Source organism: Paroedura picta, chromosome 1, assembly GCF_049243985.1.
Source record: "Paroedura picta isolate Pp20150507F chromosome 1, Ppicta_v3.0, whole genome shotgun sequence".
Classification (NCBI taxonomy): domain Eukaryota; kingdom Metazoa; phylum Chordata; class Lepidosauria; order Squamata; family Gekkonidae; genus Paroedura; species Paroedura picta.
Genome location: NC_135369.1, coordinates 43,965,209 through 43,989,887, shown reverse-complemented (window position 1 = coordinate 43,989,887; position 24,679 = coordinate 43,965,209). Strand labels below are relative to the sequence as shown.

The window sequence follows — 24,679 nt, the reverse complement described above, 5'->3', positions numbered from 1 at the left end:
CCACGGAGGCCCTGCCTGTCCAGCGACGCACCGCTACCGGGGCCTACCTGCCGCCGCCGCCTCCTCAGAAGAAGGGAGCCGACGCGAGCCGGAGCCGCCGCCCCACGGAGCCCCCAGAGGCGCGGCTCGCCTTCCCCAGGGCCTTGGGGAGCTTTTTTCCGGATCGGGTAGGAAGAAAAAAAGCTCCCCAGGCTCCAGGGAAGGCGATCCGCAGCTCGCAGAGGCGCGGATCGCCTTCCCTGGAGCCTGGGGAGCTTTTTTCCTTCCCCCCCGATCCGGAAAAAAGCTCCCCAGGCTCCAGGGAAGGCGATCCGCGGCTCGCAGAGGCGCGGATCGCCTTCCCTGGAGCCTGGGGAGCTTTTTTCCTTCCCCGCCGATCCGGAAAAAAGCTCCCCAGGCTCCAGGGAAGGCGATCCGCGGCTCGCAGAGGCGCGGATCGCCTTCCCTGGAGCCTGGGGAGCTTTTTTCCTCCCCCCCCCCCCCGATCCGGAAAAAAGCTCCCCAGGCTCCAGGGAAGGCGATCCGCGGCTCGCAGAGGCGCGGATCGCCTTCCCTGGAGCCTGGGGAGCTTTTTTCCTTCCCCCCCCCCCGATCCCGAAAAAAGCTCCCCAGGCTCCAGGGAAGGCGATCGCCTTCCCTGGAGCCTGGGGTGCTTTTTCCCGGGTCGGATTGAGGGGGGAGGGAAGCTCCCCATGCCCCTAGCGCCCGCTGAATTTCAGTTTCAGCGGGCTCTACTACTAGTCATAGAATAATAGAGTTGGAAGGGGCCTCATGGGTCATCTAGTCCAACCCCCTGCACTATGCAGGACACTCACATCCTAATCGCTCATCTACTGTAACCTGTCACACCTTTGCCTTCACAGAATCAGCCTCTCCATCAGATGGCTATCTAGCCTCTGTTTAAAAATGTCCAAAGATGGAGAATCCACCACCTCCCGAGGAAGCCTGTTCCACCGAGAAACCACTCTAACTGTCAGGAACTTCTTCCAGATGTTTAGATGGAATTTCTTTTGAATTAATTTCATCCCATTCGTTCTGGTCTGTCCCTCTGGGGCAAGAGAGAACAATTCTGCTCCATCCTCTATATGGCACCCTTTTAAATGGTTATCAGATCCCCTCTCAGTCATCTCCTCTCTAGGCTGAACAGTCCAAGCTCCCCCAACCTTTCTTCATACGTCTTGGTCTCCAAACCCCTCACTATCTTTGTTGCCCTCCTCTGGACACATTCCAGTTTGTCAACATCCCTCTTCAACTGGGGTTCAACTGAACACAGTACTCCAAGTGAGGCCGAACCAGAGCAGAGTACAGCGGTACCATCACCTCCCATGATCTGGACACGATACTCCGTTTGATACAGCCCAAAATCCCATTTGCCTTTTTAGCCACCGAGTCACACTGCTGACTCTTGTTCAATGTATGGTCTACTAGACCCTTTTTGCACATGCTACTGCCAAGACAAGCCTCCCCCATCTTATATTGGTGCATTTGGTTTTTCCTACCTAAATGCAGTACTTTACATTTGTCTCTATTGAACTTCATTTTATTCAGTTTAGCCCACTTATTCAGTTTAGCCCAATTCACCTGGGATTAAGTTCCCAGGGCAGGATTTGCAATGCAAATTTGATTGTGAGGACCAGAGAGTAATGTAGTACGGAGCCCACCTAGGGTTGTACCCTGCTAAGAGAGTTTGGGGAGCACACACAACCTTCTTAACGATGTGCATTTTAAACTGTAGAATTTTGGGTGAATCGTCAACCTGGCATGATGATGTCATTTCCAGTTTTTGTTGTTGTTCTGTTATTTTAATATGTAATGTAATAGCATAACCCACCCCCGAGTACTCTGTAGAAAGGAAGGGCATACATTAAATTATCAAATAAATATAAATAAATTGATGGTGCACCAAATTGTAATCCCTAGCAAGTTTACACTTTCTTCCTACCCAAACTACAAGTTTCTTAATAAAAACAGAGTTTTTGGAGGTTGATATTGCAGATCTGTGGTTTTATAAGAAAATAGAACTTTTTTTGGTTTAACTCTAATTACCCACTGAGTGGTGGGGAACAAATTTCCAAATGTGCTCCATGGGCCTCTGTTGAGGTCATCCTGTTAGTTTCAGATCAAAGCACCATGGCTGGTTAATTTCCTATTTGGAGACTGGGGAGAGGAAATGATTTTGGTCTTGATTAAACTGATAAATGAAAACAAAGATATGGCCAAAGGACTGCTTAACAGCTTAGGGCTTCCCCTCGCACACCTCAAAAGCACTTTTGTATAGCAAAGAACATAACCTGAACATGCAGTTGTGTCATGCTGCATAACACTGAAAACTGGAGTGTCTTGGACCTTGAGAGCAAAAGGCTCAAAGCAAAGTGTGGGGGACTTTACTCTCCAGGTTTGCATTGGGCCCTGTCAAACCAGAATGCATGGGGAATCCTGTGACTGGAGCTCCCACTAATTTTTTTATTTAATTCTCAGCAGCAGGGGAATCTGATTTGAGCGAACCCCCTGGCACTCATTGTTATGACCTAAAACAGCCTTGGGGAGTCACTCTTTACTTCACTGGGGAAAAAACATGTGCATCCTATCAATACATGTAAGTTTCCTCAGCTGGGCCAAACTCCCCCTGGCCATTTCAGCTCAGGAGAGCAGGACCAATGAGGGTGGAAGACTTAGCCCCTCTCTGTAGATTTGCTATCCTCCAGGAATAACCTGGTGTTCTGGAATTACAATTGATTTCCAAACTACAGATATCAGTTCCCCAGAGGAAATAGCAGCTTTGGGGGGTGGAGTCTTTGGCTGCACATCCCCATTGAGCTCAGTCCCCAGGCAAACCCCACCCCCCATCTCCAGAATTTCCCATGCCAGCGCCGTCATCCCTGCCCATCAACTTTGGGTGCCATAATCCTCATCTGAATCCCCCCCCCTCCCATGAGTTTAATTTCAGCATGGAACAGCAAGCACAGGTCTAGTTTAACAGAACTAGTGGCAGACCTGGAAACCCTGCAATGCACAGCTTGAGCATGTTTTGAGCTCAGCCACCCCAAAATAAACTTCTTTTATAATAAGGCTTGGTTTGTTTGAGTCAAGATTTGGTTTCCCCCTTTTGTGAAGAAGGGAATCCAGTGGTATTTGTGTCACTTAGACCCATTATGCACGGGGGTTTTAGCGCACATTCGGGGTGGAATGGCGGCGACTAAAATCACGGATAACGCACGGAGCCGGCTGTAACCGGCTGCAGCTTCGGTGCATGCCGCCGAAAAAGCCGCGTCAGTGAAACGCGGAAGAAAGCGCAGCTTCCGGGTGAGCGGGGCGCAACCAGAAGCGGCGCCCGGATCGGCGCGTGCATAATCGGTTACTCTGGGTTTTGCCGCCGTCGCGCCCCGCCCCGTGCATAACCGGTATGCGTCGCGTCTTCCCCCTCCGCGTTTTCCACGTGACCCGAAATCGCCGTTTCGGCGGCCGTGCATAATGGGCCATGCCTAAGTTACAGTCTCAGTTCATGGCTGGCTATATGTTTACAGTGAGACAATCCCATATGTAATTGTGTGCATCCAGGATGCTAACCAACCTGTTGTGTGTGTGTTTTTTTTTAAACATGGGTGGTGATTCCAAGTTGAACTTGGAGTTATTTGAGAGCTGCTGATTCTCCAGAGCCATTTTCACTTATTTTCATTTTACCAGCCACTGATTAAACCCTCAGACATGTAAGTGGTCAGGAATTGGAACAAATAAAGGGATAATTGTTCAGGATAGCTGATCTGGGCAAATCAGTAGCATTTGTTTTGAACTGTTTTTGACAGTCAGGTTGCATGTGTCCAACTTTAGCCTTGAGGGCAAAGAAGCAGAAGGATCTTTCTCAAGCCACCGTGGGACTAGCTGTGGTCATAGTATAATAAACATATGCATTGTCTCTCACAGGCTTTTGGAAAGCACCCACCTGCTCACTGATTCTCCCCCTCTGGACACTGACTTAACTGGATTTCTTCAAACTCAGCTCTCCTTCAGGTCTGGCACAAAGACAGAAGAGGTAATGAAGATTTTATTGCTACTTTTCAATGTATGGAATATGATGTATGAGCACAAGGAGTCACCAGCCTGTATCCGTTCACTCTGCTGAGCAAAAGTTGAAGGCTTCTTCCAGCCTGATGTGCCTTTTTCTAATTTAAAGTGGGTCTTCCTCCAATGGAAGAGCGATTTGATTTGTAGGAATACTCCTTGGGCGTGAGGAACTTCACCCTAGAGCTGGGTACATGCCAGTCTCTTTTAATTCTGAAATACTAAGTGGTTGCTTTTTTTTTTAAGGCTCTTGTGTAACAAAATGTGCAGGAGACTGCATTGTTTCATCCTTGTTTAGAAAGCCAGGCATGGGAGATAGCTACATATCTGCTCCCCAACTTGTAATTATGTACAAAAACTCATATAATTTTGCACACATTACTCCATTGTTAGATGTGGCATTTCCACCCTCCTCTATCTATAAGCACTTCCACTGTTACCCAAATTAGATTGCATTAGGGAATGTAGCTCTCAATTGTATCTCCACCAGTGTATACCAGGGTTATTCCCTCAGATATAAACAAAAGTGATTTTTATTAATAAAAAACTTTACAGGTAACATATGTGCATACAAAATTAAACTAACCACACACACTATCAGAAAAAGCAGAGTTGAGAAGATGTGATAGGGGAATATAAGGGGGAAAGGATAAAGTATAGCTACTGACTCGAAGTTAAAAAGTGTTCAGGAGAAATGACCAGCATCACTGCAAAGAGGTGAAGCTTACAAGTGCATAGAGATGTATGAGATCCAAGAACATGCACACAGTGGTTCTGGCATGTGCCTTAAATAGCAATATTTGTACATAGAGACTAAGGTTGGGTGCTTTAGCCCCTAAAACAATGTACTTGGTTATGTAGGCATAATAAAGAAATTTAAAGGCATGTGATGGGTTTGTCTGGTTTGAGACAAAACTGTGGGTGGAACTCTGGAGGCTTCCCAGACGGAGAAGTATACTTGTGATTGCCCTGGGTGAAGACAAAGACATGATTGCATTACCTGTATGAGACTAAAAGCGTAAGTGGTTCCTTGACAAACCCTAGATTGTGAGACAGGATGCTGACTAGGTGTGCCAGGCATGCTAGCAATTTCCCTAATTGAATTCTGCTAGATGAAAGGGAAGGAGGAAGCTTTTAGCATTGCTGCAATTAGTAACAGTGTTAGGCCTATTGTCCTGCAGATATGCATTGCTGTTTTGAATGGGAAGAGTCAGCAGTTAACAACTCCCTGAGGGCTCCCTGTGACCTCATCTGAAGAGCCCAGGCAGCTCCTGGAAGCGTGGCATCCGACTGGAATGTCCATTTTCTATTTCTGATTGGAATTTGTAAAATGCACATGAGTCTGCATGAAACTGACATCAATTAGTACATTACAGCCAGGCAATATGATTGCAAAGCAATGTGAAGGCGATGTATAGGTGATCTTGGTGAAGGGTGTTTGCATGCAAACTTTGCCTCAAAGTGAGGATCTAACCCACTGCTGGAGAAAAGGGCTTTAAACTCTTTTCTTTGCCACATCTCAAACAGCAAGCTTATGTACTTTGTGCTTTGAAAAGAAAACTGTATAAAATGAATGTAACCTTAATAGCACTGAATTCTGTGGCTTGTATATATTTCACAAATTCAGTCAACAGGCATAGCATTCTGCTAGAAATAGAAGGAGAATGAGCCATCACTGGAAATCCTGCTCAAGTTTCTTCAGATGTGGACCCTATAGGGGCTAGGAATTGACATGGTTAATTTTTTAGCGACCTCAGAGGTCCCCAAAGTCTGCTTGAGCAATCATGGAATTCATAGATCCATGCTATATAATTTTCTTTAATGCAAGGCTGAGTCTGACCATTTTGTTGAGAGAATCTCTTTAAATTAACTAGTGGAAACCAAGTATATACATACAAGTTGTATCAGAATGTTTATGCACATACTTGAACACATTCAGTGCACAATCAGTTTATTTTTGAAACTCAGTGGTTCACCCTATGCATGTCCCCTTTTCCTCCATTACCATGAGCTTACTGGTTATGTTAAGCTAGAAACTACTGCAGGAAATGTAAGGATGGGTGCATTCTGTTTTGTTTTCTACATGAGGTAGAACTTAGAATTGAACTCCTTGTTTAGAAATTCTATCAGCAACAGGCATGATCTATGGCTTAGAGTCTGAGACAGGAGCAAAGCATGGAGAAATCAAATTAATCCTGAGGACTGAAAAATCTGCTGCACCTTGAAGTTAAGAAGAGTCTGTTTTATTGGGAACCAGCTTGGTGCCTATTGTGAATGGTTAACACTATATCCCCATCAATTCAGCATGTTACTACGTGTCTTCTATATCTTCCTTTCCTTTGTGTGAGTACTCTGTCTGCTTGAGCTTTACCTTATTTGTAAAGGTAAGATGTTTATGTTTATGAAATATATATTCTGCTCCCTCTCCCCTGTATGGGAACATTTCAGAGTGTACTTTTGGTAGCTAGAGGAACAAGGAATGCAATAGTATTTTGTTATAGCTTTATTTTAAACTAGAGGAAAATCCCATTGCACCCAGGAATACAACAGGCACTAGCACATACACTTGCACTGTGACCTTCCTAGGTTCTGCCCCCCCCCCCATGCTCCTCATTCAGTCTTGAGATCCAGTGTAATGAAGTGATTAAAGAGCAGCAGACTCTAATCTCAAGAGCAGACTCTTCCTTCACATGCATCCAGCTGGGCTGCCAACTTCTAGGTGGGGGCATAACTAATCTACAAGGAATAAGGAGAATGGACCTGCAAGGAGGAAGGAAGGAAAAAGAGAAAGAAAGAGAAACAGAGAGGAAGGAAGGAAAGAAAAGCAAGGAAGGAAGGGGAGAGAGAGGGAGAAAGGAAGAGAGACAGAAAGACAGGAAGGGAGGGAGAGATGGAAGGAGAAAGAGAGAAGGGAAAGATGGAAGAAAGGAGGAGTGAAAGGGAGGGAAAGAGCAGGAGAGAGGGAGAAAGAAAAAGAGAGGGGGAGAAGGAGAGATGGAGAAAGGAAAGGAAAGGAAAGGAAAGGAAAGGAAAGGAAAGGAAAGGAAAGGAAAGGAAAGGAAAGGAAAGGAAAGGAAAGGAAAGGAAAGAAGGGATGAATGAAATGATAAGAAAAGATTGAGAAAGAGGGAGAAAGGAGGGAAGGTGAAAGGATGAAAGAAAAGGGATGAAGGGAGAAAGGAAGGATGAAAGAGAAAAAGACAGGAGGAGAGACAGAGAAAGAGAGAAACAAGGGGGAGGGAAGGGTGTTCTGGAGAAAACAGCTGATTTGGAGTGGCACTGACCCTCCTACCCCCTCCCCCCATGCAACAGTTTCTACACAGGTCCTCAGGGTCCGTACCTTCCCATCCAACCTCACAGCTCTCAAAGGCAAAGTGGGCAGGCCGCAGGGGCGTGGGCTGCCACCTTCCCGTCTCCTCCACATATCCCAAAGGCTGGACCAGGAAGGGAAGGTCATGGGGGAGGCTGCCTCTTTCCCCGTCCCTTCCCATCATCTCCCAGGCTGCTCAGGGAAGTCCATGGGAGATAGGTTGAGTCCTTCCCACCCACCCCCATCTCCCAAAGGACAGGCCAGGCCAGGCAGGTAAGGCTGTGTGTGTGAGGGTGATGCCTCCTTCCCACCCACCCCCACATCTTCCAAAGTTAAGGCCATGCAAGGAAGGTCATGGGGAAGGCTGCATCCTTCCCATCCCCCCACATCTCCCAAGGACCAGGCTGGGCAGGGAAGACTGCTGGATCCCCTCCCCCCCCCGGCCCCTATGAAGAGAAGGAGTAGGGAAAAGCAAAGAGCACTCTAATGGCCAGCTGAAGGGCCATGGGGAGTTGTGAGCCGCAGTCCTCTTTCTGAGAACTCCTAGGAGGAAAAGCCTTTCCAGGAGCTCCCAGCTTCACCTGAGCCTCAGCTGGATGAGAGCTTAACCCAGCCAGATATTCAACAGGCAGAGAGCTCTGACCAGCAGGAGGAAATGGAGCTGCAGACCAACCAGGGCTTAGATACCAAAATTATTGCAGCAGCTCATGCCTCTGTCCAGCCTCCAGCTGCAGCTCCCTGCATTGTCAGTCCACTTGGCTCACCTGAGGCAATTATGCATTGCCAGCTATGTGCTGGAAGAGAGCTAAGGCACCACAGCATGCTAGCAAGACAGTTGCTGATTGTGGAAGCCTGTGAATAATCACAGAGGACTAAGGCTGCTGACAGCCTATATTAACGTGAGGCTAGGAGGCCTGGGTTGCTGACACAACTTTGCAGCTGTGACCTGCTCCTTCTGCTGATTCCCTTGGTCTGTCTGAATGAACCCTTGCCTCACTGGACTGAGTTAAGACATTCATTGCATTCTGTCTGTCCTTTGGCATTGTTTTTGAAATATCAATTCTCTCTGTCTTCCTGTCTGTCCTTCCTTCCAGCAGAGAACTGAAATCTGAGACCAACACAGGAGGCAAAGGAAGCAGCTGGTTTCCCTCCCTTGCCTGGAGGAGATAGAAGGTGGGAAGAGGCTTAAGATGGGGCAACTTACCAGCAGCAGGGCCTTTCAGAGAGGTCAGCACCTCTCCCACCCAGCAAGTAGCAGGAAGAGGACAGCTAAGGCCCACGATTGGCCCTCATTGGGAGAGTATTCTCTCCTTGTTGGCGGCACACCCCCAGGGAGGACCATTCAGGAAGGGAGTGAGTTGTTTGCATATAACATGAACTTGAATATAACATGAACATGAATGTTTAGTGATAGTGTTGCCTAATTTTTTTTAAATGTCACCTTGGGTGTATGAGACAATCAGGTTACAAATGATGTAAGCAAATGACGCCAGATGGAAAATGAGACTGCGGGATCATTTGTGCCTAAGATACAAGTACCTCCTAAGGACATAGGTACCTCACAAGAACATGACATCTGTCTGATCCAGTTTCCAGTAGCCTGATACCTCACAGGCAGGAACATCACAGGCAGGAACATCAAAATTATAGCCAACTTCTTTTGCTTGGCCACAGCACCAGGTAATCAGAGGTATATTGGTTTTTGAATGTGGAGGTTCCACTTGGCTATTTTGGCTTATGGGTCCATTAAAAAAGACATCAAAGGGAGTAGCCATTGCATCATATGCTTGCTTATTCCTTAATTAGATAGCGTCCACATTAAAAGTGCATCTTTTTGTCTGTGTTAACACCACTGCTAAACAAATTCCTTAGGTGACCTAGGGTTCCATTAACTGAAAGGAAAAAGTTATCCATTCTCTCTGTAAATCTCAATCACCCCCCCCCCTCATCCAGTCTCCAGTTTTCTTGTAAAAGATGTTCTCACCTTGTGATAATTCAGAAATGTGTTGTAACAATATTGCATTAAAATAAACAAATTTCAAAGAACTGAATGCTATTGTTTTAGTTAATAGAACAGGATTTCTTCAGCAGCAGCACAATACTAGGTACATTAAAGGTAGGCATCCAGACTGCTTGCAATCTGAATCATCCATCATAGAACACATTGAGTTTGTTTCAAGGGAGTATTGAAATACGTTTCAGCAAAGAGATACTCTCCACCTATGTTCAAGGCCAAGGAAATAGCTTTGTGTATGTTTATGTATCATAAAAGTGGAAAAGAGAAGACAGACTTATGCAACTTGTTAAACAAAAGCCAATTAAAACCCATGATAAATAGTTGAAATTTTTATTCATATAAAATTTATTATTAAGAACATAAAAGATTGCATCTTAAAAAAAGATCTGCAGTTATTTACAGCAGTATTGCACAAGTAAAGTGGCAATTACCCTGTCAAATTTTCATCAGTGCAAAACACAAGTAAGCCAGGGAAACTGCAATAAAAATGCTACATATGCTGGGTTCTATGAAACACATTAGTGATTAATCAGTACAAGATCAGTGCTACATTGATGTCTGTACCTGATGACGAGGCACTGCCGTACAGTAACTAGTGGTCTTTAAACCAGGGTGCAAAATTTCATTCTTCCCTTAACAATGTAGTAGTTCTTGAACAAACTACAGGTGCTTCTTGTTCATGAGGTAACAGTCATTTCCTTTTCTATGTAAACTGAGGTCAAGGGATAAGGTCTTAACAGCCCTTAATACAAGCACTATTTAAGGAAGAAACACGAAGCACCAACAAGATTTTGAACTGGCATTGAATGAATTTTTCAAGCAGGTCTAATTTTGAGATGGGATACTGGAGGCAGTTTGGTTCTTGATGGGTGGGTGGGTGGCATGTTTGCTTGTGTAGGAGAAAAAGACAAATTTCAGGGCATTTATCATTCTTTAAAACTAGCTCAGAGCACTGCATGGCAATCTGTGTAAATGTCTTTGTTCAACACCTCCAGTCCATCAAGTGATCTGTAACAAATTTATAACAAAAGCTACGTGCTGGATATGGTATTTGAGATAACAAAGTAGAAATACACACAGGATGATATGCACAAACAAGAAAAAATGTGTGGCTCAATAGGTCCTGTAAGTTTCTTGTCTTCAATATCTTTATTTATGATCATCAAAAATTGAGGAATTCCAATAACAAAACTAGCTATTTCCTAGGATACTAGTCTTGGTTGTGTTCAGTGACTATTATTAAAGACACTGAAGACAAGAAACCTTTCTTCTTGCTCAGCTTCATGTTGACCTTCAGTTGAAATATACGAATTCTTCAGATATGGTTTGTGAGCATGAATGGTTTGTCCACAATTACACACTGAAATGCTAATCCTTGCCTTCATTTCATATTTGAATATTCTAATAAGATAGAGCAGGTGGCAAGAGGCTCTGGTAGAAAACAAGGGGTTAAAACAATATCTAAAATAGGATCAACTACCCTGGATTAGTAGACAGTGCTCTAAACTGATCAATCACTATTTCCATATATACTAAGAAAACATAAAAGAAAAAAAAGACTTTACAGGAACTTAAATAAGCAGAAAATAAATATACACCATTTCTACAAGTTACAGCATTATGGAACAGTAGAATGCATTAATTACAAAGAAAAGGATTCTACAGTATTTAACAAGATCAATTCTACAAAAAAAGTTTAGAGAAATCAGTTTTACTTCTGCAGCTATACAAAAATATTTTACATGACATAGAAAAGAGAAGAAACATTGCACACAAGTAACATTTGGCTCAGATGAAAAGAACAACGGCTCTATTCTAATAAATAGTCGATATTTACAATCATTGAAGAAAAAAAAGCATAGAAAGTCTTAATAGATGCAATTCCTCTAGGAAGAAATGTAAATCTGGTTTCTCCACTACCAAAGAAAAGTCTTCATAAAACATTTTATCAGAATTTTTCTTTTTAAAGTGAGGTTTTCTAGAAAAGTTTTTTTAAAAAAAAAAATCTCTCCAGTAGACAAAATGTTTGATCCATTAGCTGACAAAAGTTTTTTTTTAAACCCCAAGTCTATTGCAGACACAGCGGGGCAGTCAAGGCACAAAACCTGCACTGAATTATGACAAACCAAATGAGCCTTGCTTTCTTTAGCTTAAAAAAAAACAAAACTGGTATATATACTTTGAATAAATGTCTGGCAGAGATTTCTTGATAAACAAGAGAGCTTGGGTTTGGGCCACACAGTGCCAATACCTTGTCTTTTTTCTGTTTACATTATAATTCACAGAATTTTTAAAAAATATTTATTAGACATACAATAAGTTTGCCTGAAACCATGGCAGCAAACTGGTTGCCATCCCACGTGAGCAGTTAACACATAAAAATGTGTACACATTTCAAGGCACTGGACCAGCCAAGCCTTCAAGTGGGAGGAGGAGGTGGAGAAAGCACTGGGATGGGGTAAGGGTGCCCAGTGGGTCATACAAACCTTCATTCACGCACTGGGACTAAGCTCTTGCCCTCTCCCCATTTTCACAGCAGCTCACTTCCTCTAACACTCCCAACAACAACCCCCCCCAAAAAAAAAACACAAACGACTCATGAAGGTCAGGAGATGGGGGGGGGGCATCTGTCACCAAGTAAATGAAAAATAGGAAGCCCTCACGCTTTAGGAGCATGGATGGAGCTCTCTGGATTCCCAACCAAAGATAGTGTGCCTTATGTGAGGCTTTTTATATTAGACGGAATCATGCTAAAGTGCTCCCATTTGTGGAAGTGTGAGCAAAGGGTTCTATTAGGAACAGAAGACAATGCTTTGGTGAGTTCAGGAAGAATTCTGAGCACAGAAAGAATGAGAGTTTGGCCTCGAAGGGATCTCTGATCATTAAAATGAGCATTGTTAACAAGGAGCACTGAATGGCATACAGACAAGACCACTGGCAAACCCTAGGCGGGGGGTGGGGGTGTTATTTTTAATAGCTGTGCATCAACGTTGCTAAACTTGGAACAGAAAGGATGTCTTTATGGGTCCCAGATTTTTTAGAAACAGTGAAAATTCCCTATTGCACAGTATCAATTTGAGCAGTATAATGTTAGCTGTTACAACCCACTTCCTCAGTGTTTTCAATAAAACTGGTTTTATGTGGGTAATATGCAAACATGCACTCAGAAGGGCCCAATTTCCATTAGCACTGTTGAAGTTTCTGCTTGGAATTGCAAGGAGGGAAAGTAACATGTCCTTGTTAGCCTATCCTGGGTTAGAGCTCTATGACTCCTGGCAACTCTACAATAACACTGCATGCACAAATTTCTGGCACTCAGTTTTCTTGAGGGTGCCTGTGTCGTTCCCAGCAGTGAAAGGGAAATTATACATGCAGATAACTCTGACAGTTCCATCTCTCTGTTTGGAAGGGCAGGAAACTGAACCCAGCACAACTTTCCATCCTCCCTCGTCATCCCAAAGCTATTGCTGCTATCACACAAAAGTTACAACAGCCTACTTGTCCCCTAAAACAGCTGTCCCCAACCCCCGGTCCAGGGACTGGTACCGGTCCGTAGATCAGTCGGTACCAGGCCGCGGCTCCTCCTCATCCTCCCTGGCTGCTGCCTCAGAGGCTGCCCTGCCACTCTGCCGCCGGCTCACCTTTGGTGCTCTCTGGAGGCCGCCATGGCTGGGGCTCCCTCTTGGCGTGGCACTGCGCAGCTGCTGCTGGCAGCGCTCTCCAGCGGGTGGTGGGAAATCAGGGGCACCGGCAGGAAAGCAAGTGGAGCAGGGGCTCAGGCGGTGGTGACGTCCCTCGGGAAAAGACTACCCCCCCCCCGGCCTCAGTAAAATTGTCAAGCGTTGACCGGTCCCCGGTGATAAAAAGGTTGGGGACCACTGCCCTAAAACTATAAAGCTGTGTGCAAGGAGTTTACCCTTACACGTGCATCTTTCTGGACCAGGGCTCCAGATTGTATTCTAATTCTCTGGAAGTAAAGGCCAAGCCACATTGTGTGTTAGGATTTCAAAATCAGATCTCCTAACATGTACCTTTAACAATAAAAAACAGTTATGGAGAAGGGTGCTATTAAATTTTGGATGGCTGAGATGGGGTATTAACTCTTTCCCACCAGGTTGTTTCCTATGGGAGGGGGGAGCCCCTTAGTTATTAGTAGGTCCAACAAGGGCAGAAAAAAGATGAGCAATGTATCTTCTTCCCCTACTGTGGCTAACAGCAACTGGATGTAGGGGAATGGGAGGTGGGGACAAGGGGAAACAGTGAAACCTAGATGCTCCAGTATTGTTGTCCTGATCATTCTCTCCCTCTCACACACATAGATACCTATGTACCTGGCTGCTTTTTAAAGATTAAAGTACAAAGTGTGCAGTTTGGCCCTCAGTCTCCATAGAGGGGTAGGGCAGGGTAGTATGGAGGCTGTCTAAACTAAATGAGAAAATGCTCCATGTATCCCAGGCAGGCACTGATGTCCAGTGTAAGATATGATACAATATGGAGAGATTATGAAATTGTAATTGACAAAAATTCAGAAATTCTATAATAGCACTTAGGAAGGTTTAGATACAGCTCAAGGCAAGCTGCAACTTTTTGGAAGAGGTTACATTTTCAGTGGTGCTGGTGAAACCAGAAATAGGAGCTATAACATTTAGAAATATGTCTCAAATAAGATTCAAATGAACCACTGCTTTATGTAAAGTCTCTGCACCATTCTATGGAACTTAAAAATGGCCAGATAAAGTGATGTGGGCAGAATATGAAATAAGGGGCACTTGCAAACACACTATTTTAAGCAACAATGCACTTCCACAGAGCTAGCCTCACAGTTGCTTCTCATGGCAAAGTAAAAATATTCAAATCCATAAACGAACTACGTAACCATAATGTGGTGCAGCACAGGCTGGTAGGCTAGGGTTTTTAATCCTATACAATCACTGCACTTCCTGCTTGTTTTTTTTTTTTTTTGTCCAAAATACATTGGCCCATTAAATTATTCAGCACTATTACTAGTTTTGAAAGTTAAAGATTGAAGAAATTTAGTATAATACCAAAGAATCAGGAAGTGTGACAATGAGGGATTTCACAGAAGCAATCATTTCTTTGCCTGTGGATAAAGGATGTCAACAACGTACATGTGCTAAATACTTGCTGCAATCTACGTTAGTAGAATGCTACTTGAGTGGGGAGAGATTCACTTTACCATCAGGGTTGTGTCAAATTCATGATTCTGTACAAGCCTCAAATTTGGCAATCGACATGGAATTCTCCTGAGAATTTAAGAAAATGAAACAAAAGTAATGTTTCCAGCCCTTGCAACTGCAAAGATAAGCCTTGAAATCCCCTCACTGTGTCGGATATGCAACCTCAATCCTATGCACCAACCTTCTGAAGACTGGACCAAATTTCCAAGGGACAACGTGTGGAATTCCAGGGACCTGCAGAACTCCACACCTAGCGCTTCCTAAACTTTTGAACCCTGGGACACAGATTGTTTTTCTGGAGGCACCTGCCACTTTACAGTATCTCTATATTCACTCTCAAATCAGCTCCAAGGTGGACATCCTCATTCCAACTGCAGAACTGCACAGTAAAGACTGCTTCCTAGCTTCCTGCCCTCTGCCAAATCAGGGATCGGGCCATGCTTTCTGGTCAGTGCTGCTCCTGCAACTGTATGGGCTGTGTCAGGGAACATAGTGCACCCTTACTCCTTTCCTCACAAGGCCACTACCAAGGTACTGGCAGAGAAGCCTGTGGGGAACCTGTCCAATGCCTGAGGCTTCCCTGGTCTAATGGGCATTGTATACTGAGGACTGATTACTCAGGATATATTTCTCAAGATACGTTTTGCTTGAGACTCAGCATCCTTCCTGTGATTTATGGAATTTGCATAATTTATTCCAGTTGCACGATCCAGTTTGGAACCTCCTTGGTTCAGAATTGTGTTTTGTTTTTTGTTTTTAAAGCACAAATAAACCCTGATTAAGAACATCACAAGACCTCAAGAGCCCATGCTGGATCAACACAACTGGCCACTTGCACTGTTTGTATGAAGCTGGCACCATAAAGAGAAAAGGTGTATTCCACAGTTAAGAGAGCTCACCATCTTTCACACTGGTAAAAATCTGTTCCTCGTCTTTTGACCCTCTGTGATTCATCTGAATACTGTGCTGTTGTTGACCTTAAATCCTATGCAGCAAGTCAGTAGTCCTTATACATTCCACATTATGGTTGTCAGGTCACCTCTCATTACCATAGATTTTAAGAAAGGCAGCAATAACCAAATCCAGAGTGTTTCCTTCTTCTTTTGTTAGGGAAAAAACCCAAACAAACTGGATTTAAACAACAGTAAAATAACCAAATCAAGGATCAAAACAGTGCCTGAAGTTATGCAGTAGGTCCCCATTGTTACAATGGGGCAATATTGCACAGGTGTAGGAACTGTTTCACCCATATGCAATGACTTATTGCTTCATTGCCACTCCACTCCAGTTCAGTACGTGTTCTAGAATACACACATTGATCTGTACAAGTAGGAAGAAGATTGTAAAAGGCAACCTGGTGTCAATATTTGGGGTATTAACATTTTCACAGTTTCAAAGCAAATTCAAGATATCTCCCTCTGGGATGCAAGAGGCGGAAACAATGCAAGATCCCAAACGGTATGTTAACAGCAGACGATTGTGTTATTTCCTGCAAACTTGTTTCTGCATCAGTCACACGAGGACCTCTGCATTTCAGGTGGCATGGGATTCTTTTTCCAGCACAACCACAAGTATCCGCTCAAAACTTTCCCTTCTTGCTTCCATCGGCTTCACTTATGATTAAGTCCCCTGTGCATGAAAGTGATCTGCAATGAACAGAGCGTCCGTTACCAGAGTCCAGCCTCTTGCTGCTTCAGAAGAAAGAAAAAAAAGCTGTACAGTAAATCTTTAATATAAAAACTAAGGCAGCTTTACCAAAACAGCTGGCTCAGTCAATTCCACTGAAGGATATAACCAAGAGCAATGTACAAGTTTCCAAAAATGAACTCCACGTGATCCAATGATTCTCTCGAAAGCTTTATGTAGCAGGGTGGTGGTGGTTGTTTTAAAAAAGGTAAAATCCTGCTTCTTAAAAGTTTGGTGTATGTTTTTTTTTTTTTAATAACAATGAACTTCCATTTTTAAAAACTCACTTTTCCTCAGAAAGGGGCAAAAACTGTCTGATACAGAGTCCTCTTGCTCCTTGCACTTGCTGGATGTCTTTTGGAGTCCGGAAGGACCTGCTAGCTGCATACAGAGACATTGTCCACGGCTGCTGTTGCTGGAAATGAGTAAATAATCCCAGTTGTCTCTCTAGGCATTAGTCACTGCAGTCTCCATATGAGGCGGACAATGTAATGCAACAGGCGCAACATTACAATCGGATGGTTGACTGCTAGGTAATCCAAGAAACCCTGTAAGAGGAAACAAAGGGTTATTTTAATTCATGCAGCTTTCCTGTCTGGCAGTAATCGTTACCAAATTTATAGGCCAGTGCTAGGATTTGCTGGGCTGGCATACAAATACTTAGGATGGGTAACAGCAATAGCCATGTTGGAGCCATGCTGCAAAACAAGAGATTAGAATGGCACTGCCTTAACGGCATCACACACAGATGTAGTGGTGGAACAAGTGCATAGATTGGATGGTGTGCTGCCCATTGGGTTTGTAACTGATTTCTGATCTCTACATGCCAGATTTTTTTTACAGTTTAGTTGGTCTGCTGCATTTGTAAGAGTCAACTGTCTGTTGAAGAAGATATGAACGCTTGTGTCTGTGTGATTACAAGTAGGCTACACACTACAGAGCTGTGACATAAAGCTGCATGCCAGATGAGGGCCCACAAAGACTGGCTTGGGAGGGAAATACCATCCCCCTGCTGCTGAACCCACTGCCTTCCCCTCCTGTTCTGTTCCCCCCCTTTCCCACCTGTCCAATCATCAGTTGTTTTCCCTCCCTACTAATTTTGCACATGTGTAGGGAACATTACACTATCTCCACACATCCATGAGCAAGTAAAGGCATCTTATCTTGCTCTAGTGAATCCCCTTTTCCCTGGCTGGCTAGGTCCTTTCTGATGTAAGCACCCAGTGTTAGCACTTGGCTCACATATATCACACTACCTCTCTTAGGCCTGGCTCACACATTTGATGGCTGCAACATCAAATGATCAGCTTGCACAGATGGATGGGCATCCTAGGTACAACAACATGGTTTTCATCTCATCTCAAGCCCAACGTTCTTCTTTTTCACAAGTGGCATTCACACCATGCTAAACAATCACAGAAAAGAAACATCTATGCATGTGTGAACCTGGGAGATTGACCCCTACTGGCTCTTTAAGATCCTGAGCTCTGAGCTGGAACTCCCCAAATATCAAATCAATGTCCTGAATTCATAGATGGCCTTAGGGAAAACCCCTGTCCCTCCACGACACCCTCCTCTTGCTCTTTCTGTAATAAGGAAGGTAATAACACTGGCCTCCCTCACAGGACTGCTGTAAGCTTTACTGAGATGACTGCTGGAGGAGGGAATTACTACATGGTGGAAGTGTTAAAACACCAGTGACCAGATAAGCAATTGGCCACTCTGCTGCTGCAAGGCCTTCTACCCTTCCTCCCCAGTCCAAGGCACAGCAGGACCTGATAGCAGCATCTCTAGCAGCAGGGCTCTCGGCATTTTAGGAAGAATCATGTGACTGGTTCCTGAGCAACTTTTTAATATACTTATTTCAACCATTCTATTCTACCCTAACATCACCTCCATAGCCAGCTGTCCTTCTTCCCAAGACTGGTTCTGCCCATAGAACCCTGATGGCTAAGCTCCAACCTCAAGTTCACGGTCACCATTTCATCCACTATCTGTGTCTCTGCGGGCTCCTTCCACCCACCTACAACAATTAAACATACCTGCCCGTAACTAGAAGGAACACTTTTTAAAAGGAGAAGAGTTAGGTACTTTAACACTGGCTCTAGAGCAGCTGGCATTACATGTAATGTTGTTCTACACTGCTTCATTCACAGTTGCTGTATTTAACATGAGGTTTACTACAACAAACAAATGGCATATAATTTATGAGATCTGGTATGGTAGACAGAGGGGGAAAAAACAGGAGAAGCCAAAAGCAGGATGGTATTCTCAGAGCATAATTGTATCATTGTCTAAATTGTTGACTCTCACAAATGTTAGAGATTCCCAAAGGATGAAATTTGGTAGCTATAATTTATCTGAGAAACCAGTGATTTGGTGTAATTTGTGTTAAGAACCTAAATAAAGCTATAGGCAATCTGTGCCAAAGCTAATGAACTACTGAACCTCTACAATATTCTCAAGTGACTCCACCTGTGTAAACATTCATTGGTTCATTTTGGTATCACACACACAAGACGAGGGCCCACAAAGACATGTTTGGGAGGGAAATCCCATCCCCTTGCTGCTGAACCCACGGCCTCCCCCTCCTGTTCTGTTTCTCCCCTTGCCCACCTGCCCAATCATCAGTTGTATTCCCTCCCTCCCCAACTGCCCATTTTCTGCTTCCTCTTTAAACTTGCCTAATCCTCTTCAACTTGCTTAACCACCTGTATGCCCCCCACAGCCTACATAATCAGCTGATTTTTGACCAACCCTTTAGCCAATATTTAATATGGAGCTTGGGGTTGTTTGGGGTTTTTTGTTTGGCAGCTGGAGATTTGTGTACCATCTGTGCAATTACAGGCATTGCTAACCACTGGTGGGAAGGAGGAGAGCCTTAAGTCTCAATTATTTTTTGAAATTTATAAAATATTTTTGTCTAAACCAAGTTTGCAGAAAGGCAGAGCCTCATGGGGATTTACCCCTTGCAGATTTGTTATGATCTACACTACAGTCTTGTTCTTTGTTGCTAGATAAATCTAGTCCTTGCTTCAGCAGGAAAGAGTCAGCAGGAGAGGGTGCAACTCACCAAGGAGAAAACGGGTACATCCACAAGACCCTTGTCACTTTAGTTCACAAGCAAAGCAATGGTTTAGCTGCCCAGAGAATGCAACTGAAACTTCCAGAGTCAGAGAAGGCAGCTATAGCAGCGGCAGCAGCTGCTGTAGTTTGTCTAGCCAAGCCCTTGCCCCAATTCACCTGGGACTGCGATAAGACTGGGACACTTCCCCTCCATCTTTACATAACAAGTTGAGAGGAAATCAGTTTCATGCTTGCAATTCCTGTACAGGCACTCTAACAACAGCCTGTGATTTTTATCTTGCATGTATGGGATTGTTCCAAAATTAGCCTTTCATAAGTTTACTTTAAAAACAGTAAAAGTTTTATTTCAAGTTTTGGTTTGGGGGGAAGAAAGGGGAGGTGGCTGCAGTGCTATTCAAAGCAAACCTAATAGGAAGATCAAAGGGAACAAAAAGACTAAATAGGATAATTAACTCATAGTTTGTCCTTCACATTTAGGGAATTTTGATGGGATGCCACCCAAAACTGATGAAACAAGGAATAAAAATGGAAAATGTTCTAGTTAAAAAGAATAATCTGTGATTAACGGTGCAAGCCTAAGCAGTTACATCCCTTTGCATCCACTGAAGCCAACAGATTTAGAAGCGTGTGACTCTGTTCAGGATTGCACTGAAAGTTTATGCATTCACAGGACAATCAGTCATCTTGTAGGAATTGTCATTCCTTTCCCCACTGGATAATCTCACACGGAAGCCAGCTTGGTGTAGTGGTTAAGAGTGGTGACTTCTAATCTTAAGAGCCAAGTTTGATTCCCCTCTCCTCCATATGCAGCCGGCGGGGTGACCTTGAGCTAGTCACAGTTCTGTCAGAGCTGTTCTCATAGAGCTGAACTCTGCTCTGGTAAGACTAGATGATCCTTTCCAATGCTATGATTCTATTATTCCCTCAGGGCTCTCTCAGCCTCACCTACCTCAGCGTGTCTGTTGTGGGGAGAGGAAGCGAAGGTGATTGTAATCTGCATTAAGTCTACTTTTGGTAGTGAAAAGTGGGCTATAAAAACCAACTCTTCTTCTTCACCTGGGACACATAGTTTGCTGAAACAGCCAATTCCTATAATCTCCCCTCCCCACTTTTTTTGGAAATGGATGCATCATGCAAATTTTATATCCATAGGAAGATCAAGAAGCATACACTGTGTCATCCACATGGCGAAAGAAGAACAGGACATGCCTACTCCTCTGTCATATAAAAAACACAGAGTAAGGCTCAAATTACGAGGTATTACAGCTTTAAAAAGACTTATCTGCAATGAAATGCAGGAGGGGGAAAAATCAAACAGGTACAATTGTTGTAGATTCAAAAGATATTCTGAGGAGCCAGGCCTCAATAACTTGCTTTTCTACTGTCAGTGGTTGCTTTGCTCAGCTGGTGGGCCCCATCACTTTCCCACCACCCAGCTCCCTGCTTAGTGGTGGGGGGGGGGACCAGGAAAGGAAGGCTGAGGGAGAAATGATGGCAGTGAATGTGCTCAGCAAATATGCATTGTGCTCCAAATTCCTAACACTTACTAAAAGCAATGGATGTAACCAGATCACTTAACCTGTAATATATAAATATAAAATGTCATGTCTGGTTAACATGAGTGCAATGTCTCTCCAAAGCATAAAGCTTTGTTTTTTAGACATTACAAAGGTGGTGGCTGCTGGCATGCCACCTCCTACGTACCTATAATGATGCAACAACTCATAATAACCTCATATGACACAGACTGTACAGATGTTGCACTGAGACATGGGTATTTTAACGTTGTGGTAAGAGCACCCAAACTCATGCCTACTCCACACCAGAACAGTTTTAATGCTCTGTTAAGTATTTATTTTTATTCTTGATTTATTATTGTATTTATTGACCGCCACTCCTGGGCCCTGACGGCTCATGGAGGTTTACAATGAAATGACAAAGCCACATAATATAGAGTTACAAATATACAATCCTATACAACCAGCGATAAAAACTAGTCTAATCCTCCCCTCCCTTCCTCGCGCACCCGACCACAATCACCCACAGCCCCCAAACACCGTCTCGGGGGGTAACTCCTGTCGACTGGCACCCAGGGCCTATATAGGAGGGACCCCCATGGGTTAATTATCTTTACAATACATGAATGGACACAAGCATCTGGACGGCCCCAACAGTAGAATGAAGAAATACCCAAATCAAAACAATCAGTGAGTTCAATCCAGGGAAGCAGGTGCATAGGAAACAAAACAGACCTTGACAGCAGCTTGCTCTTTCTGAAGTCTCTTGTGAATTCACTATTGTTATAGTAGTAACATTTCACTGTGCTTTCTACTTAACTTTCCAGATATGAATGATGAAACCAAAAAGCTGTCTAAAACCCAATTCATACATAAACCAAATGACTCATCACAACATTTCACTACAGAACAACCCTCTTGCACGTTACTCTGGTGTGTGACAAATCAGGTGTGTGATGCTTTGCCAGCTGAGCAGAAAAGTCACATAGTCCAAAACAAAGGCGTGAAAAACGGGGAAGAGCTAAATATAAAACAACCAAACAGCCAGAGAGGTTTAGCCAAAACAAATAGCTAACGGGAAGCAAAACAGTATTGAGGAAATATTTCTTAAGCTGAAAATTGTAGCCTGGAAAAAAAAGGGGATTTTAACTCAAATAGGTTTAACTAAGGAAGTGAATAATGTGGGGGCATCTGTGGGGGAGAAGCAGTTTAACCCCTTCCACAACCTACCACCTGCCTCATGCCAACTTGCCCCCCGTCCTTCTCTGAGCTAGGCTTTGAGACTAGGAAAAAACCTAGTGAGAGGTGGAATGTACGTGTACGTGTATGTGTACATGTGCATGTGTATGTGTGAGAGAGAGAGAGAAAGAGAAAGAGAATTAATATCACTGTCACTCAATGCTTAAGACAGACCAACATAGAGGAATGGTAAAGCAAAAGAGACCGTTTTGTGGGGCCAAAAGATCATTTTACAGTATACTCATTTGGGGGGGGAGGGGAAACAAGCCCTAAAGTTTAATCAGTTTTCAAAAACGTTATCATTTCTGTAAAAGAAACCACAGTGCAATATGTTCACTCTTTGTAGCATAGGAAGAATCAGGGTGTACATGTCTGTACATGTCCAGCAGAGCAGCAGGAGCTGTAACCTTTTCTGGAGAAAGGCACTGCTAGCCTGTGCACCTATATAATAGCACAAGACAGTGAACAGCACAGAAGACTTGGGGTGGATTCAAAAGTACTCTTCCATGAACAGAAGGCACTTTTGCTAGCCTGGTGGTTTTCCTGGAATGTCTATGCAAGCTGCAGCCCACTTATAACACCCCACACCGTCCTCAGGGCCCTCTCTGACCCTCAGGAGCAGTTTTTTAGGTGGATGGCGGGCAGCTGTGAAGTTTCTGTTCTTGGGGCTCTGGATCCAAGCACTCGTTTCCAGTTTAGTCTTTAAAAGAACTTTTCCCCCTAATTACACATAATTATTATCTTCAGACTGTTATATCAATACGGCAGAGATTTCACATATTTGAAGCCACTGTCTGTGATGAACAACTTCATGAAATCTTATGTTGTCCTCCCCTTTTGGAAAAAACAAGATTACTTTTGCTAGTTATTTTATTGGCCTTGATCTTCTATTTAACAGCACCCATTAGAGCTATATAAATATTCTTTTTGGGTAGAGTCAGGTAGAGCCATGTTGGTCTGAAGCAGTAGAACAAAGTTTGAGTCCAGAGACACCTTCAACAAAGGTTTTATTAAAGGTGTAAGCTTTCGTATGCAAGCACACTTAAAACTTTGTTGGTCTTAAAACTGCCACCAGACTCAAACTTTTTTCTTCTGGGGGGAAGTGATAAACACATTAGTTCACACCTTCTTTCATTAGATGATAAAGATATAACCTCCCAAACCTCACTAAATTTGCTTGTGATTTCAAAACCTTGAGCTTCTTTGTTTGTGTGGCATAGTGGAGTACATTTGGCAACTTTGGTTTAATGAGCTCCAGCCTGAGGAATAATATAGACCGAAAACCTTTATCAAGTGAAACTATGTCCATCTTCCAACGATTGTTATGTTTCTACTGATTGCTTCTGGACTTCAAAACTCCTGTACTTCAGGAGTGTGTGTCCTTAAAACAAGCAATGATCAAATTCAACCAGTCACTGACCTATCGGTACAATCAGCAGGGAGCGGGAGAAGCACTCAGGAAGCTGACCAACCAATTACACTGGTTATCTTAGAAGATATTTTGGTGCATCTTGGAGATATGCTGATATAATGTTCCACGGCTGTTGTGCCATGGCCAGCTGCTGGCACAGCATTACTGAAAATCACTGTCAGACATGTGTGCTGGCTGGGAAAGAGAAGGGCTCAGGAGCATCGCCAGAATCAGCTCTCAAACTGCCCCAGCCTGGGAATTTTCTCCAGAACCAGTGTAGTTGCACCATCAAAAACCACAGCATAGCCCATAGATGCCTCTGCACTAGAAAAGGCAAAATGCCCCCATGGGCACAGTCCCACCCACAAGTACTTGCATAGCACAGGATACGAACTTACTCATCTGACCTAAGCTGTATCAAGCACTTTTTCTGTGTGAAAGCCACAATTTTGCTGCTTCACGTGCACAGATACTCGGCTGTAATGTTTAGTTTGGCCCAAATGTGCTTTGATAACAGTTCTAGAGCACAGATAACCTCCCACCTTTAGGGCCATAACTAGTGTTTTTCTACAATGCAACGCAATTCACACATAACTTTAATGTTGACAGATGTCAACATTAAAGATCGTCCAAGTGAAATGCAGGGGAGCTTCAACATTGCAACACTAATCTTGTACTCATCTTTTTGTCCCTTAAAAATGGCTAGAAATAAATTTGGTAATCTTAGTTTAAACCTTTGCTGGTTAACTGGCAATATAGTCAAACCGTATAATAGCGCATGATTTTCAAAACGTTCTAATGTATTTTTAAAATATTAAACGCCCCCTCCCCCCCCCAAAAAAAAGCCATTTGAGCACCAGATTGTGCTCTTTCTTTTGAAGGACCCTCATACTTTTCATATGCATGCATTACTGAGATGCAGCCCTCTTTTAATTTCCTGTTCCACTCTTTTCCCTGATCATACTGCAAGTTAATCCCCATACACACCAAAGCCCTAGGCTATGAACTCACCTGGCCCAATAGCCTGAACTGACTGCTGCATGAGCTCCTGCCAAGTTTGAGGCTACAATGTTCAGTTCTTAATTCCCAATAGGAATTAACTCTGCTGAAATCAGACACTAATCTTCTGAGCCAGCCCATTTTAAACACTTCTAA

General features: G+C 43.7%; 2 protein-coding genes across 35 annotated transcripts in view; one reads left to right on the top strand and one right to left on the bottom strand.

Moving 5' to 3' along the window:
- LOC143836597 (uncharacterized) overlaps positions 1–24,679 on the top strand; it is a 301,478-nt gene that overhangs the window by 257,277 nt on the left and 19,522 nt on the right. For 19 of the 29 annotated variants that reach the window (XR_013230664.1, XR_013230674.1, XR_013230676.1 and 16 more), the window contains 2 exons: positions 3,922–4,030; positions 5,241–9,415. Coding sequence is in view for 20 of the 29 variants with exons in the window: in XM_077336204.1 (XP_077192319.1) it covers positions 3,922–3,951 (30 nt within the window). In the remaining 9 variants the exon portion in view is untranslated. Of the gene's footprint in view, positions 1–3,921; positions 4,031–5,240; positions 9,416–24,679 lie in introns of those variants that run through there. The other 10 variants (XM_077336223.1, XM_077336111.1, XM_077336211.1 and 7 more) reach the window with 8 other exon arrangements.
- The window catches only part of BCL2L11 (BCL2 like 11), a 43,085-nt gene continuing 28,108 nt past the window's right edge, over positions 9,703–24,679 (bottom strand). For all 6 annotated transcript variants that reach the window (XM_077336050.1, XM_077336057.1, XM_077336021.1 and 3 more), the window contains exon 4: positions 9,703–16,818. In XM_077336050.1, the coding sequence (XP_077192165.1) occupies positions 16,729–16,818 (90 nt within the window). In that variant the 3' untranslated portion in view covers positions 9,703–16,728. The remainder of the gene's footprint in view (positions 16,819–24,679) is intronic.